Below are 17,684 nucleotides of genomic sequence, written 5' to 3' on the forward strand. Positions count from 1 at the left end.
CTCTCTGTTTGGCTTAATTCACTTAGTATGGTAATCTTTAAGTTCATCCATGATTCTACAAATAGTATTATTTCATTCTTTTTTATGGCCGAGTAATGTTCCGTTGTGTATATGTACCACATCTTCTTTCTCCATTTCTCTATTGATGGAAATTTAGGTTACTTACATGTCCTGGCTATTATACATAGTGCTGCTATGAACCCTGGTTGTGGGTATCTTTTCAAATCATGGTTTTCTTGAGGTATATGCTCAGGAGTGGAGTTGCAAGATCATATGGCAGTTCTAGTTTTAGTTTTTTAAGTAAAAAGACTTGAAAAATTTTGTATCCTACAACTTTACCAAATTCATTGATGAGTTGTAGTAGTTTTTGGTCGGAGAAGGCAATGGCACCCCACTCCAATACTCTTGTCTGGAAAATCCCATGGACAGAGGAGCCTGGTGGGCTGCCGTCCATGGGGTCACTAAAGAGTCAGACACAACTGAGCAACTTCACTTTGACTTTTCACTTTCGTGCATTGGAGAAGGAAATGGCAACCCACTCCAGTGTTCTTGCCTGGAGAATCCCAGGGACGGGGGAGCCTGGTGGGCTGCCGTCTATGGGGTCACACAGAGTCGGACACGACTGAAGCGACTTAGCAGCAGCAGCAGCAGTAGTTTTTGGTAGTGTCTTTAGGATTTCTTATGTATAGTATCATACCATTTGCAACAGTGGACAGTTTAACTTCTTTTCTAATTTGAATTCCCTTTATTTCTCTTTCTTCTCTAATCGCTGTGGAGGACTTCTGAAACTATGTTGAATAGAAGTGGTGAGAGTAAACATTTTTGTCTTGTTCCTGATCTTAGAGGAAATGCTCTCAGGTTTTTACCTTTGAGAATGCTGTAGCTGCTGCTGCTGCTAAGTCACTTCAGTCGTGTCTGACTCTGTGCGACCCCATAGACAGCAGCCCACCAGGCTCCCCCTTCCCTGGGATTCTCCAGGCAAGAACACTGGAGTGGGTTGCCATTTCCTTCTCCAATGCATGAAAGTGAGAAGTGAAAGTGAAGTTGCTCAGTTGTGTCCAACTCTTAGCGACCCCATGGACTGCAGCCCACCAGGCTCCTAGCTGTAGGTTTGTCATATTTGGCCTTTATTATGTTGAGGTAGGTTTCCTCTGTGCCTGCTTTCTGGAGAGTTGTTTTTATTTAAAAAAAAAAAAAAACCAAACATGGGTGTTGAATTCTGTCAAAAGTTTTTTTCTGAATATATTGAGAGGATCATGTTTTTATTCCTTTAAATATTATTCTTTAATAATATTTATACTCACTTGCTCACACTAGTGAGTATTCCCTGGTATGTCTGCCTCCAGTGTCCTGGCCCCCACAGTGAGTCATAGCCACTCCCCCACCCACCCAGGAGACACTCCAAGACCATCAGGTAGCTCTGTCCTGCACTCCTCTGAAGTCGCTGCTTTTGCCCAGGTCCTGCTGTGCACGAGACGTTGTGTGTACCCTCCAGGAGTGGAGTTTCTGTTTCCCCCATTCCTGCCGAGCTCCTGCAATCAAGCCCCCTGGCTGAGTGCTCTGAAGGACTCCTCCTCTTGATGGTAGACCCCCACACTGGGGAGTCTGACATGAGGTTCAGAACTCTCACCCCTGTGGGAGAACTTATGAGAAATAATTATTTTTCCCCTTTGTGAATCATCCACCTGGTAGGTACAGGATTTGATGCTATCACGAATGTGCCCGTCCTTCCATCTCATTGTGACTTCTTGTATTTGGGTGTAGAATATCTTTCTTGGTGGGTTCTGGTCTTTTTTGTCGATGTGATTCAGCAGTTAGTTGTGATACTGGTGTTTTTGTGAGAGGAGGTGAGCTCAAGTCCTTCTGCTCCACCATCTTGTCTCCAACATCTGAAAGATCTTTTAATCTCCACATTTCAACTTTCAGGGCTTAACAGCCTGCTAGGCAAGGATGAAAGTGAAAATGAAGTCGCTCAGTCGTGTCCAACTCTGTGCGACCCCATGGACTGTAGCCCACCAGGCTCCTCCGTCCATGGGATTCTCCAGGCAAGAATACTGGAGTGGGTTGCCATTTCCTTCTCCAGGGGATCTTCCCCACCCAGGAATCGAACCCAGGTCTCCTGCATTGCAGGCAGATGCTTTAACCTCTGAGCCACCAGAGAAGCACTAGGCAAGGATAGTTGGGCTATTGATAAGTGGAACCACAGAAATGGCCTGAAATTGATGGAAGATGATGACAAGCATGATTGATGTACTGTGCCCTGTCGTGTGATACATTTAAATAAGACACAGTTGGTCCAAGCTTTCAAAAGTGTCTGCAAAGCTGTGCTCCATTCTTATGGATGTCTAATACTCAAATTGGAATTTTCTCCTCCACCCATTTCCTTTTAGTTATATTGGTAGGAAGAGGATGCAAGTAAAAGAACCAGAGAAAGCTGTGCCCAATGTGGTAAATCTGGTTGAAGCTGACTATTCCTACTGGACGCTCGGCTATGTCATCTCTCTGGAAGGAGCACAGAAGCTGGTTGGAGCAGATCCTTTTGGGAAGATGCTACCAGTGGATGAGTTTCTGCCCATCATGTACAACAAGCATCCTGTGTGAGTTGCCCTCAACTGCCTGCCTGTCCCTTGAGCATAATTCATTCATGGGGTAATACTTTGTATTTTTAAAAGGGGTACTCCTTTCCTAAATGGTCTTTCCATAATCATGACAAGAGAGGCCAACTCGAGTGGTTACTCCCTTTTACAAGCAGGAGATATAAGGCAGAAATGGTGAGTCTTGCATAGGAATCCTCCTTAATACCCAGTGAGTAGCTTAACTGCACAAAATATGCTCGATCCTCTCATCTTTGATTTTCTTACTTCCATAAACCCATACACCTCAAGGTGAAGGTCATCTTCCTAAGCACCTCAAATTTTTCAGTTCGTTTCTTAGTCCACTGTGTATACTTTTGGCCAGGCAGTGACTCACAAGCTAGTCAGGAACCCAGACTCATGAACAATCATTGTGATATATTGTGAAACCTACGATCACAGAGATGTGTTAGAGGCTTGGGGAGAGTGGAGATGGCCTCTGAGCTGGGCGTCCACAGAAGACAGTGTGATGCTCAGAGTTCCCATAGCCCGGGAGTTCAGTTTGACCTAGTGTTTGTATCAAGAACATGGTAAATGCTGGGTCTATGTGTCAGTCTCCCCAGTAACCTGTGAGCCTCTGAGGCAGGGACCATCTTTTATCTCTGTGTCCTTAGAGTCTAGTCCAAATTCTACCCATGCTAGCTGCTTGATCGATGCTTCCTAAATTCATTAATGGAGCAGGAGACCAGGTTCTAACCTTGGCTCCTTCTCTCGTTGCTGGGTGATCTCCTCCCTAGATGGTCTTCTTTGTAGCAGTTCAGTGTTCTTGTCCTGCATCTTGCCCATTTTGTCTCCTGTCCTCCGTGAAAATGGACAATGTGTCAGAGACTAATTTTTATCTCTGCTACCTGACAACAAACATGGAGGTCAACCATCATCCTCTTAACAGAAAGGAAATTGAAACCTAGCTGCTGAGCAGGTGTCACCTCATGTAATCGGCAGAGGAGCCCTGGGAGGGAGGGCTCCTTGTCCCTTCATTTACACTCACAGGTTGCCGGACTGCAAAGCCAAGCTGGTGTGCCTCCAAGCCTACACCACATCACTCACACCTTCACTCCAGCTCCCAGCCATCTCATTCACTGATGCAGGATAAAGCATTTTCTACAAAGTGATCACTTTATTTATTATTGTGGTCCAACAGAGCTTAAACCTTAATTTTTAGAATAAGACCTAAAATTCATTTTTAAGCTACTCTGTCTAAATTTGGATCTTCCCATGTAGCTTAGTTGGTAAAGAATCTGCCTGCAATGCAGGGACTTGGGTTCGATTCCTGGGTCAGGAAGATCCCCTGGAGGAGGAAATGGCAACCCATTCCAATATTCTTGTCTGGGAAATCCCATGGACAGAGGAGCCTGGCAAGCTTTAGTCCATGGGATCGCAAGTGTTGGACATGACTTAGTGACTAAACCACCATCTAGATTTAACAGAAATACCCTGACCTTTTTCTTTGTGTATTTGTTTAAATCATCTGAAAGCCTTAAAAATAAAAAATCTGTTGTGTTTGTAGGCTAAAGTTTTCCACAAAGACGCAATTTAAAAAATAATCAAATCCATGAGAATTTAGGAGGTAACAAGCAAGACCCTTTTCCCTTGTTCTGTAAGTGTCCTGCCGCCTCACCCACTTGTCCACCTCTTGTTTTCAGTGCTGAGTACATGGAGCATTACGAATCCAGGGACTTGAAAGCCTTCTCTGCAGAACCCTTGCTCATCTACCCAACGCACTACACAGGCCAGCCGGGATATCTGAGTGACACGGAGACCTCGACCATCTGGGACAATGAGACGGTGGCCACTGACTGGGATAGGACACATGCCTGGAAGTCCCGGAAGCAAAGTCGCATCCATCGCAACGCAAAGAACACAGAGGCCCTGCCACCACCAGCCTCCCTGGACACTGCACCTTCAAGAGATGAGCTATGAAGGCTCCATGGAGGGGTTACTACACTTTGGTTTTCCTAATGGGCCAATCATCTGTTTGCTCCAGTTTCTTTTAATGGTTACGGTGACCTAACCAAAGTGGTCTAATGTGATTGATCAAAATTGATATATTTTTTGACAGGGGAAGAGAATAGGGAAACTAAACGCAAATCTCCTAGGATGGCTAGAAGATAGGCTTTCTGGCCACCATTAGGATGAACTTCAACCCAAACGCCTTGTCCTTCAGTTCATTACCATTGTGATACTGGTTCCCACATTAAGGTTGAATGGCATAGCTCAGAGATGCTCACTCAAGGGAAAGGTGATCACCAACTCTGTCACATCAATAAATGGGTAGGCCCAGCAGCCTACCCAACTGGACCATATCTAGTGGTCTGGTGGGCTGGTTTTATGTCATAGATGTGACCTTGAAAATTTGAGTATGTTCCAAGTTTGGTGGTGGGGGGTAGGAGGGCAGGAATCAAATAACTTAAAAATCAAATTAATTGGGCTTTTTCTTTAAAGGTATTTGTCATGAGCCTTATTGCAAAGTGAGGTTTGCATCTTAGTCTCCGTTATCCAACAGGGATGGGTATTTGGGTCTGTCTGAGACTTGGCCTTTGACTATCATGACAACTGAAGCTCTCATAAAGAGCTGTTCAGTTTGCCATGTGGATATATTGAATATAGTTTCATAGATATTTGAGGGTGTGTGTAGCTATTTGAAGAAAACACTCAAGCTTTGGCTTTCTTTATTATGGTCACTTGAGTTGGGATGCTCTATTTATGAAGATAAATTTAATATATAAGGGGCCGGGGCTGGTCTGTAGATGCTGTCCCAGGGGTTCATGTGCTGCCCCAGCAGGTCAGACTCTCCCATCCACCCTGAGCCTGGGAGTGAATTGCAGGCATGAGTTTCTTGAGTCTGTTAAGAGACAGAGCACATGTTCAGGCCAGCAACTGTCCTTGCCTGGGATTTTCATTCTATTTTAAATTATTTATTTTTACAGAATGTTGGGGGTTAGGGGAGAGTCTGCAGGATAAGGCAGAGAAACAGATACATCCGGCTTTCATCTCTCCTGGGAAGTGGTCAGTGTAGACTTGTTGGTTCCAGAACCTGATTTTTCTGCATTCCCCAGCCCTGTTGAATGGGAGAGTCTAACCTTCTGGAAACAAATGATTCTCTATTTCAGGTGAGAGATCTTGGCCAGAAACAGTGGACTGATCAACTGACGTAGGCCGACACCCAGGGAAGCTCTTAGGGTCACAGTCCTGGGCAGACCACCTCTCTGCTTTCTCCATAAATGGATTGTATGTAAAATGCAGAGTTGGACTACATCATCTCTTCCAGTGCTGCCATCTGTGATATCTCATGATGGTTTGCTTTAGGTATCTGTTCTCATGCCCACAAGCAGTAAAACTCGGTCTCCAGAAATCCCCGCCCCAAGCATCCTGTCCACACCAGCTCCTCTCCCCGTGTCCTGGGTGTTGGACTCTGAGCTTCATGCTTGGGAACAGAGCCTCAGGGCGGCCTTGCTGAGAGTACCCATGAGGGTACTACTGACTGCTCCTCATGAAGGCCCCCGACTGCAGGACAACCAGGCAGCTTCCCCCCACAGAACGCCAGCCTTGGCCTTCCCTCTTGACATATGGTTGGTTATTCTGCATTGACCAGTGAGCCAGGAGACGGAAGAGGGGGATCTCAGCCGACTCTGATTTTTACTGCTTGGACGTGGCAGTCAGAACTTGATTCTTTGTCTAGAAAAACAGAGCATCTGGGGAGCTAATGAAAAACCCTTAGGTGATTCCTAAGGTTTCCTTGGGTATTTTGTATTTCGCTTGAATATTTGAGTGCGTGCAAGTGTGCATGAATTTTATGTGTTTTGTTTTTTTTTAATAAAGAGAGTGGGAGGTGGCTGAGGTATTAGGAGTGGAAATGGAGGCAGACTGAATTAATTTTTGTGTGGTTTTGTTTAATAGAGAACATTGGTGTATTTTCTTTTTCCCTGTCAGCTGGTCTGGTGGGGTTATGAATTCTCATTCTTAAAAGACATTGTTGATAAATTCTAGAATTTTAGCTTAGGACTGTTCTACTGTGAATAAAGTTCTGGCTTTGTCAGCCTAGCCTTTGTTTCTCTTCACTCAGGTCTAGAATCCCAAGCAACGTTCCTTTGCTGTGAACATTGTGAACTGCAGATCCAGCATTTCTTTAAAAAAAAAAAAAATCACCAGTTCAGCAGTCCAGGGATTCCTTGACCTCATTACTCTTCCTCCCTCCCGTCTAGCCTTAAGTCAAGACATTTGACCTTGGCAGTGTCAGAGGACTTGGCCTCCAGCCATGGCACCTGCTGTCTGCCTCTGGAAGTTAAACCTCTCTGGATTTTGCGATGCAAGGTGGAATCTTCTGGATGGACAACCTTGGCTTCAGCGGTGCTGGTGCTGCTGAGCATGGACTGAGTGTCCACCATCCGCAGAGGACACACTGCCCAGGCCTTGCTTTGTTCACCGGGGCCTGCTGCAGGAAGTCTGGGAAGCAAGAGCTGGCATCCCAGCCTCCTCTACTGTCTGTCACGCTCTGTTGTTTCAGGGTGGGGAAGTGATAAATGACCTGCCTTCTAGAGCTTGCTGTGAAACAAATTAAAAAATAATGTGCAACCCTGTGACTGTTCATTGGTTCCTCCAGTGCTGGTCAACAGCCCCCACTGCTGGAATTTCCAGGTTTGCACTGGCCTAAGGATGTCAGAGGCCAGAGATAATCATCACTTTGTTGTGGCAAAGAAGAGAGAGTAGTCACCAGCCTTCCTGGCCAGTTGGGGGATGTTTTAGACTGCTGAAGAGGTGGGTAAGCCAGAGAGCATTCAAAGGTACAGAGAAACAGGAGTCCCCACTGGGAGGATGATGAGGGAGAAGTCATCTCGCGTTTCTGTGCTGTTGATCAGCCTATTCATCAAAAGATACTAAGACGTCTGTCCCAGGCCAAAGAGCTTTATCTTGGGGCAAAAACGGGAGAACCCATGTTGGCCTCAGTGACCCCTTTGAATTTCAGGTCAAGCTCCCCCCTCCCGCTGCCCCCAGACCTCAGAATCCAGGTGTGAGCACGACCTTGTTTCAGGCCCTGTGCTGGGCGCTGAGATGCTCGGAGATCTAGGAAAGGTGCCTACTGCTGCAGAGTCCATGGTCCAGGAGAGCTGCTGTGTATAGCTGGGTGGTTGTCTTTCAGAGGCTGAAACAAAGGTGTCAGAACCCACGGAACCTGGTTATGCCGAGGAGGGGGACCGTCAAGGGGGCCCGTCAAGGGACCAGCTTTGCTGGGAATGTGACCATTGTGTTGGGTTTGGGAGCATGAATGAGAGTTTAGGAGAGGGAGGACAGTTGGGCGCAGAGGGTGGGGATGCTTTTAGGCACCGTGATGGTGTGAAGCTGTGAAAGGGCCTCCTGGGGAGTGATGGGGAGCAGGGCAGGATGGAAGAGTCAGCTATGTGTTGGAGTTGTTGACAGGTAACAGTCTTGAGACCCACTGATGATGGCAAGGCGTGGCAGCTACCCCTCCACACTGGGCTGTCCTCATGAATGCAGAGGCCATTGTTTCTGGGGGAATTCTATGTTTGGTTTTTCTCCTGACAGACAATGCCTAGACTTCCAGTCAAAGGTTGGTGTCTGAAACAAAATTTCCATTCAGCTACACGCTTGGGAATCTTTTCACTTCTAGTTGGAACAAATCCATCTAATTAGTAGCTGTAAAATAAAGATGAGTCTTCCTTCCCAAGAGCCTTCTACATTGTGCTTTTGAGACATTCTTTCCAAGTAAGTGATCTCTATGACTGACAAGTTAATTCACCAGAGATTTAACTAACGACAAAGTGAGAGTGAAAGTGAGGCTGGTCATTTGATAAGATAGCATGTTATGGGTGATACAGTCAGAAAGCACAGCACAGGCAGCCTTGGAAATAACCGATTCCTCTCGGTTATTTCCTTTTATGTTTGGTGGTGGTGTTTGTTATTTCAGAGAGAACCTCCCTCCTCTGGAGATGTTCTGATTAAATGTGTCAGAGGGCGGGGAGATGTGAGGAGCGAGCAGTGGACATGGGAGGCACTCCCCTGTGAGCAGGCTGATGGTGGCCCTGAGTCAAAGCGGCGCTGCTGAAACAGGGCTGAAGAGTCTGGTCAGTGGTGACCAATATATTGCTTTTGGCTTTGTTTTTGCTTGCCTGGAAAAGAGAGAAATAATGATGGTGGGTTTTAGTACAATGTGTTAACAACAGATTACCTAGAAATTGTGCCTTCTCTTTTTTTTAATTTTAAGGTTTTTTTAAAATTGAAATGTAGTTGATTTACAATGCTGTGTTAGTTTCAAGTGTATAGCAAAGTGATTCAGTCATAAATATGTGTGGTTTTTTTCTTTCTCTTTCATTCTTTTCATTATAAAATATTGGATATAGTTCCCTATTCTACACAGTAGGTCCCTTTTCTGGTTATCCATTTTATATAGTGTGTATATATTAATCCCAAACTCCTAATTTATCCCTCCCACCTACCAAGATTTGGCATTTTCTAAATGAATGGCCTCATTTTTAGCCACTTCTTTCTGAGAGGTAGGCAGGGCAACGTAGCTATTAATTGTTCCCCATGCATAGGGGTTGTTTAAATAGCAAGTTAAAAGCATCCCTTGGCAGACACACAGTATATTTTCCTCTAGCTTTCAAGAATGCCCCCACAGTTTTACAAAATGAACTTTGCCAGAATAGGTGATGTGAAGATCTGTAGATGAAAGGGAAGTTCCATGATGTTCTGGGATAAAGGTTTCAAGTTGTAGTAAAGAGAACACTTGATTGCTCAGTACTGCTAGTGAATGTCTGAAGTTGACAGGGCAGAGTGTCTTTTATGATATTTTGCTTAAGGAATCACTGTCCCCTGAAGACACTTCTGTTCTTCCCTATGACCTCTGGTTCCCACATAGCATGGTATCTTTTCCATGTCAGGGAGGTTTTTAGCTATTATCTCTTCAAATATCTTCCCAGGCCCTTTCTCTCTCTTCCTCTTCTGGAACCCGTATAATGTGAATGTCGGTGTGCTTGATGTTGTCCCAGAGGTCTCTCAGACTGTCCTTTCTTTTCATTCTTTTTCCTTTGTTCTGTGGCGCTGATTTCCACCACTCTGTGCATTTATCCATTCTTCTACTTCATTTATTCTGCTACCGATTGCTTCTAGTGTATTTTTCATTTCAGTTATTGTATCTTCAACCCTGGTTATTCTTTATTTTTTCTAATTCTTTGTTAAAAACTTAAAACTTGTTGCTCCGTGCATCCATTCTTTTCCTGAGTTCTTGGATCGTCTTTACAATCATTGCTCTGAACTCCTTCTCAGGGAGGTTGCAGTCCACGGGGTCGCAAAGTGTCGGACACAACTGAGTGACTGAACTGAATGGACATCCCTCAGTTCTTTTTCTGGGGTTTAATATTGTTCCTCTGTCTGGAACACATTCCTCTTTTGTCTCATTTTGGCTAAACTTCTATTTGTCTTTTTATGTATGTGGATGTTAGTCATGCTTCTCAACCTTGGGGAAGGGGCCCTCTGTTTGGGATATCTATGTGTCCCAGCAGTACACTCCCCTCTTGTCGCTCAAGAGCCAGGGGCCTGCGGGTCTCAGGATAGGTTCTGACTTGTGTTTTTTAGACTCAGTTTCACATGCTGTAGGACTGTATCTTTCTCGCTTCTGGTGTCTGCCCCCTTGTGGGTAAGGCTGGGCTAGAGGCTTGTGCAGGCTTCCTGGGAAGAGGAGAAAATGGTACCTTGTCTCGTCATGTGCTTGGAATGAGGAAATGGCTCGAATTGCAGCAAGAATAGGTGTGCTTTCAGGAATATTTGACAGTATTACTAAATACTGAATGAGATTCCAAGGCAAGTGGTGGAACGGCCCCATTAAAATTTGTTGTTGGGCCAGAAACTGGCTTTCCTTTCCCGTCTGTGAATTTGCCTAGAATGGCCTGTCTTATACCCACAGGTGTATTGAAACGGAGATGATCTTAGTTTAAGGTCATTCTGCTACACTAGGCAGGCAGCTCACAGCCCGAAGCCACCTTCTTGCATGTCCTCAAAAAGGATGGAAAGAATGAAGAATCATCTCTGAGAACTGGTTTTCTCTCTATTTTTAATTCACTGCGTTTATTTTTCTGCCCCCTCCCTGGCATTTCATCAGACCAAATCTCCATGTCTGAACACCAGCTTCGTGGCCCTGCTGGTCCAGACGAGGCTCCTCTGGGTTCTTCCTCTTCTAGGGAAATGAGTCTGGGCTCTTGATCATGGGGGAACGTGATTTTCAGTGCTTTGGACAGCCCTCTCTCCTTGTTCTTTGGAGAGCTTAGAAAATAACTCATAACAAAGTGTCCTCTCCCTAAGGGAACCGACAGTTTGGGGAAGCCCTTCACATAGGAGTTGAGATGTGTGTGTTGATGATGTGGCCTGAAGGGTTTTAACTACTTTGTAAAATGCCAGCATGAATCGTGAAGACTTGAAGGGGATATTACTGTTCAGAACAGACATCAGGAGGAAACCATGCCCACAGCATGAGCAGGCAGGGGACAGAAGAGGAATGCAGGCCTTAGGGTATTAGAGAGGAGAGGAAAGAGGCAGGGCACAGCACAGGGGTTTGAGTCCATGAGAAAGGCAAAGCCCTGGGGGATAAGAAAACAGACTCACGCCCATTATTGGTGGAGAAGTGAGGCCAGCGCACAGGCCAGGAAGGTGGGGGGGGCGTGGTAAGGGCAGGGAACAGAGGGGCAAAATAGTAGAAAAGAAGCTTGGAATGGAAATGGCAACCCTGGCCCTTAAAATGACTCTTTAATCCTTGCGATCCAGCCACAGGGCAGAGGTGAGGTGGCGGTGAGCTGCAAAGGAACATCCCGGATGGGATGCCCGGGACCCCTGATGCCTATGGAACAGCAACAACTCACTGTCCTGCATGTGAGTCATCCCTGGACAGAGGGATGGTCGGAGCAGACAGCCCCATCCTGCAGGGAAAGATCCAGGTCCAGGTGGAGACAGGAGGGAGGAGAAAGGAATTGGGGGCAGGGCTCAGCTTCCGGTGAGAGAATGGTCCCTCCCTGACCCTGACCGCAGAGGGAAGCCAAGAATGGAGGTGGGGGGAGGGGTCCCTGATGGAAGTCACTGTAGCCTCCGGGAGGGGAATGCTCCAGCTCCGGGCTGCTTCCCCAGGGCCAGCGGCTCCCTTTCCGGCCTGTCCAGCAAGGGTCCCTGTGCCGCTGCAGCCCCACCAGGAGGCGCTGTGGGCAAGGCTGGGCCCACATTCCCCTCTCCCCAGGCTCTTTGGAGCAGGGCTGTGGAACAGGCTGCAGGAGACCCCTGGCTTCCCTCCAACTCCATGAGTCAGTCTTTCCCCCAAAGCAGCCGCAGGCTCGATTTTCCCAGGGTGCCTCTCAGGCATCTGCGGGACCACCTCTGAGTGTCACGTGTGCCCCACGTGGCTCCTCACTGGGCAAGGCGGCTTCCTAGGAATACCAGCAGTGAACTCTGGCGGTCAGCACGAGAGAAGTGCTTTATGTGCACTGTGTAATTTAATAGTACGTGAACCTCAAGAGGTAGAAACTATCTTCCATCCCCACTTTGTAAATGAGGCAATAGCTAACAGACTTGGTGAAGATAAAATATTAAGTGGCCTGGGAGTCAGAGCCAGGCAGTGAGAGCTCACCCACACCAAACTGCATGCATGCAAAGCTTCTGGGGAGAGAGTCGGCCTCATTTCTTGTTTTCTCATTCATATCTAATGTTTCGATCTCTTGCTTGCTTTCTTGCTCTCTCTCCCCCCAACTCTTTCTCTGTCTCTCCCCAACTCTTTCTCTCACACACATAGAAGCTTGCAACGCCAATGTCTACTTCCCACCTAGTAAATCTCAATACTGAATTTTTTTCAGCTGATCAGGCCAATTCTCTGAGGCTTGGATGTCAGATGTTGTATAAATGAGGATCAGAAATAGACATCTGGGGGCAAGGCAGCAGTCTCATTTAGAATGCTTCTCCTCTTTTGAACTGATGCCTTGGTATTATTTTTAATAGCTGGAGCAATCTAGAAACAATTTCAATTATTCTTTTTTCTTTCTTCAACTTGACGGATACCATTGAGAGAGATTGTGACTACAGTGCAAAATGTTAGTCTGAACAACATTTTGTTGTTGGGAGGAAACAATGGTAGGATTAAACGTGATTTCTTCTGAGAAGCCTGTGATATAGAGTACTCGGTCCTGATCACTGGTGTCCACTCCTTTAACGCCTCATTCAGTTGGGGCTTTTCACCTGCTCTGTGGGTGCATCATGGATCCCAGGTGGGAGCTAACTTGCAATGTAATCTTACAGCCCTGTTTCCCCTTCTGTGAGATGGAATGATGCTCAGGATAAAAGCTGACCAGCTGCAGGTCTCTCCTTGGAGACTTGAAAGAACCAACCAGATGCCCATTTAACCAAGGCAGCTTGTGGAACTTCACGTGGTTGGAAGGCTGGGTATGGAGCCAGCAGACCCCAGGCATTCTCTCCAGCTCCAGGAGGCTCTGGGGAATATGTCAGGCTAGTCCTGCCCCGTGTGACACACACATAGTGGAGTCTGGTCATTCAGAGCCCTGCCCCTAACCTCTGCCATGTGACTTAACTGCTCTGAGCCTCAGCCCCGGGGATCTGTAATATGAGGGTGTTGACTGTATGATTTGTACCATGCCTTCCAAGTCTTAAGAAAATGTTAAATACCTCAGACTGTGAAATAAGTGAATTACTTCCACACAGTTTTCTAGGCAGAGATACTGAGAAACCACACCAAATGGTGGTTTTCTAATTCAGAGTCTAATTAAATTTGCCTGGCTTCTATTTGATTTCACAGTTTATATGTCAACATTTTAAATTTCCTAGATTTAAAAAAAAAAAAGATTTGACATACAACTACATCTGTAAAGGAGCTCCTAGTTTAGTCAGAGTAGGAACCACATTAGAAGCATGAAAATTGGTGGTGACCCCATGTTAAAAATAAATTCTGTAAGGCTAATTCTAAACAAAAGTAAATTACTCTTAGTATTTTTTCTTCCTCTGAGCACCTCTCTTTCTTCACCACTTCTTGGCTTTGTGCAGCCCCCATTCTCAAGTCCTTGCTGCCATCTCCTCCAAACACTTTTTGGTGACTGTGGATAATGAACAAAGCCATGTACCCTAGTGAAAAGACAGCACTCTTTGGGGCAGAGACGGAAATGCTCATCTACTCCAAGCGTCCTCCTCCATCTTTCTACCTCCCCTGCACTTAGACTGGGGCCACTGACTGGCCAATGGACTGTGAATGGAAGTGACATGGTCCCTTTGAACTAAGGCAGTCAGGAACGGTTGTGAGTTCTCTCCACCATCACTGTGATTTTGAAGGAAAAAAAAATCTTGAGACCATGGCACTAAGTTGCAAGATGGAAGCTGCTTGGATCCTTGAGCCACTAAGGAGAGTTGCCCGATTTGCAGTACCTATGACATGTTGAAAACTAAACTACCCTAAGTTACTGAGATTTCATACTTTGTTACTTTAGACTAGCCTAGCCTAGCCATCCCTTCCAAAAGTTATTTCATTTTAATAGAGATCCTAGGGGAAAGAGCCATGCACAACACAATGGAAATAACTTCTCAAAATGGAACTGTGGATACAGGTGGTAACTGGGGCCATTGCAACAGCTCTATAGAAAAAGAGGGTTGGCATTGGGGAAACTTCTCCAGACCACTGAAATCAGGACATGGAGCAAGACTGTATACTTCCTAATGATCCTGTGCTGCACAACAAATTTGAAAAGACTCCAAAGAAGAAAAATTTAAGACATTATTCCTTCAGGCAAAATGTCACCAAGCTGCTTCTGGAGGGAGACAAAACAAGGGAACCCATTTTCTCAGATAGTCTTGACAATATAGTCACCTAGTGCCAGAAACAGAAAGCCCCCTTTTCCTGCCCATATTATCAATTATTATAACTCCTACTTGACTCTCTCCTATATCCCACAGGGACCCAGAAAACTTGCTAATCTGGATCTCTTTAGGAATCCATTTCTTAGGGAATGATATGATGGAATGCCGATGGGCATTTGTTGAATGAAGCTTGCCCAGATCTGAGTGAATTTTGGGAAGACCTTCCTTCTTCCCTCCACAGAGGCCCTCCCGGCTTCTGGAGCACCAAGGATGGTTTCAAGAACTGTGCCGATGGTAGCAACTGGAGACTCAGGAAAGGCTGCTGGAAAGAAGGCAAAGTCCTACCTTGGATCCTAAGTTTGATTTTATACAGTGTCCCCAGCCAAACTACCCCTAAGGATGCCCTCCAGCAAGCCTTCGCATCTGCGGGCGATTTCCTAAGATGTCATTCTTGCCTCTGAACGCAAATGATGCTTGACGGTGGCGAGGACCCCTCCTAACTGGCCCTCTGGCTCTCCCTCTGCCCCCTCGAGCCAGACCAGAGTGGGCTCCCCAAATGCTTACTGACGCATCTGAAACCCAGATCCACCAGGTTAACACTCCGGATACAATCCCTTCGAGTCCGGCAGCATGTGCCAACCAAGTCCCAAATCAGTTTATTAACTTAACCAAAAGGTAAACAAATGATAGAGAGGCAGAAAGACAAGCATGTCAGCAGCTAAAAGCATTACCCGGCAGTCCACCAGGAAACAAATTTAAGACATTTAAAGTGGCATTAAATAAATGAAGCTATGTTTTATCTACTTATAACTTCCATTGTCTTTTATAAAAGGAATATATATATATATATTACATTGCAGTATATAAATCTAGACTCTACATATACAGTATAAATACACAAGGCGAGCACACGGGCATAACTTGTAAGTCTTGGTAGCTGCACTCTAAATCAGGCTGACAATTCTACATTTTCTTTTTGACCTTCAAGCCAAGAAATTCAGGCCGAAGATACATTTCCCTCAATCTCCATGATGTCTAGCACCCTGGCCATCCCTCCTCCAAGCACAGAAGCACAAATCAGACCGGCCTCGCAAATAGAAAAGAAAAAAAAAAAAAATGCCTTTCAACTAGTTGAAACCAGTCAGTCTTTACAATGTACAGTCTGACCTAGAAAGACTTACAGAAAATCTGAGGCTTTCCTGGCTCATTTTCATTCTTTGGTCCAAGGGCACAAATCTCTAGACTTTCCCTGGTGTTTCTTGAAGATTTCATATGACTATTTACAGAACATGAGTCACATGTAACCTTTGGGAGCTGTCTTTACAGGACAGGGGGGTGGGGAGTGGGGGGTTGGGAGTGTGTGGGGAGGGTGGGATGGTGAAGAAAAGAAAGAAAAAGCTCTACATTACAATCTGCACTTCTTATTTGGGTCTGTTCTTTATTTTTGGAATAAAAACTGGTATTTTGAGGATTTTTTTTCTTAAAAAGGACAACATTCTGAAAGTGCTTCTTACACATGTCAACATCCCATATATTATGGCTTTATAGCTCAAACCCCAGCACAGCTCAGATTTGGAAGGGAGAGGACCATGGTGCTACTGAAGACAAAAGTGTCACCAACAGTGACACTGGGATAGAGTGTGGGAACCTGAAAGGAAAAGTTAATGATTCCATCTGGAAGAATGTGTGTCCCTCGCTAGAAATGGTCTGGATAGTATGCAAAGCCCCATTTCTGTCCCCATGACTAGGCACAGGAAGGTTGCAAAAGTCAGTAAAAACAGGACACTGCTCTCAGTTGGGAACATCTCCAGGGGGCTATTCACAGAGCGATGGCTGTTCAGAAATCTTTCACAGGTCTCAAAATGATCAGACATAGTCAACCACAGTAGGAATTTCTACACCTGAGGAACAAATTGCGCGTTAATATACAGAGGTACTACGATCCAGACGGCAAAAGACTGCAGACATATAGTTTCACATGCAGAAGGCAATCAGAAAAAAACAGTGAAGCAGTGGCATTCTGAGACGGATCAGAGTCCAAGTGAGTCATCATCCTGCTGAGCTTTCTTTTCTGGCTAAGTTACCAAAGAACATGGCTACGTGTGCAAGAAATGCTTGTGATATGTTCTTTAGGGGAGGGGAGACACACGATGCGGTTACCAGAAATCAAAATGGGCTTGCGTTGCCTCCAGAGGCGTCATGACGGCTGGTTCAGTGGCTCAGAGGGGCCTCCGAAGCTGCTCCTCTCCCTCCCTGGGGTAGCCGATGCATTGGCCGATGCAAGCAGAGGTCAAAGCCACTGGCTCATCCAAACCATGTCTGATGTGGCCTTTCATTCAGCCTGTGGCAGTTCCCACCCTGCAGTGGTTCTTTTCTGGTGGCACTTGATTGAGAAAGTAATCCTCTCCCTTTATAAAAATAGTTTGGACTTCTTATAATACTGGCACAAAGGACACTCTGTAATCCTCGGGCTGATTCCATCTACCAGGAGGTGTGAGACGAGGTGCTCAGTTCCTTGTTTCCCTGTAAAAAGTGACCTCGACTTCCCAGGCCATTGTGCAAATTTGTTTTCCCGTAGTCCAGAATATCCCATAAGTCCCTCATATTTATATATATACACACACACATACCACATATGTGTACATACATATAGATTTATAAATGCGGATAATTTTGCATTTCAATCTCAGGTCAAAGAGAATCAGTGAATCCGTCATCTTTCCTGTGTCAAGCTCATCTCCGATTTCCCCACGATGCCCATCATAGCACCCTGCACACCAGAGTTGCTCAACAAACCTCAGTCCACTTCACCAATGGCCCTCTAACACTGAGTGGTAGCTGTGATCACGATGGCCTGTTCTCAGCCCCACCCCACCTTTGGCGAGCGAGGGGCCCCGGGTCTCTGCCTTCAGAGGGTGATTTTGCTGTGCCTGTTGCTCCAGCAGCCCCGTTTAGCTGTCCTGGGCAACGTCAGGCTGGTCCGGCTACGCAGTTTTACTTGCTCTTCCACAGAGTTCTTTTTGCGTAAGATGAAGTCAAAGTTCACTTGGCTGTTCATGGCATAGAAGACGTTTGCTGAGTCTGGGATCACGAGTTCTAAAAAAAAAGAGAGAGAGATGAGGGAAGAGAAGGTGGTCAGCTTGTGCAGGTCAGCCCAGCGCTGACCATGGCAGATGGAAATTTTGCCCAGACTCATGGCTGGAA

At 45.9% G+C, this 17,684-nt stretch overlaps 2 protein-coding genes across 3 annotated transcripts in view; one reads left to right on the forward strand and one right to left on the reverse strand.

Moving 5' to 3' along the window:
- COLGALT2 (collagen beta(1-O)galactosyltransferase 2) overlaps nt 1–7,205 on the forward strand; it is a 118,006-nt gene extending 110,801 nt beyond the window's left edge. Inside the window, exons 11-12 of the mRNA XM_040263816.1 lie at nt 2,391–2,597; nt 4,277–7,205. Coding sequence (XP_040119750.1) covers nt 2,391–2,597; nt 4,277–4,553 — 484 coding nt within the window. The 3' untranslated portion in view covers nt 4,554–7,205. The remainder of the gene's footprint in view (nt 1–2,390; nt 2,598–4,276) is intronic.
- A 7,893-nt stretch (nt 7,206–15,098) lies between these two features.
- RGL1 (ral guanine nucleotide dissociation stimulator like 1) overlaps nt 15,099–17,684 on the reverse strand; it is a 138,263-nt gene continuing 135,677 nt past the window's right edge. For both annotated transcript variants that reach the window (XM_040263817.1, XM_040263818.1), the window contains one exon: nt 15,099–17,576. In XM_040263817.1, coding sequence (XP_040119751.1) covers nt 17,389–17,576 — 188 coding nt within the window. In that variant the 3' untranslated portion in view covers nt 15,099–17,388. The remainder of the gene's footprint in view (nt 17,577–17,684) is intronic.

The sequence above is a fragment of the Oryx dammah genome, unplaced genomic scaffold, assembly GCF_014754425.2.
Source record: "Oryx dammah isolate SB20612 unplaced genomic scaffold, SCBI_Odam_1.1 HiC_scaffold_21, whole genome shotgun sequence".
In the NCBI taxonomy this organism is placed as follows: Eukaryota; Metazoa; Chordata; class Mammalia; order Artiodactyla; family Bovidae; genus Oryx; species Oryx dammah.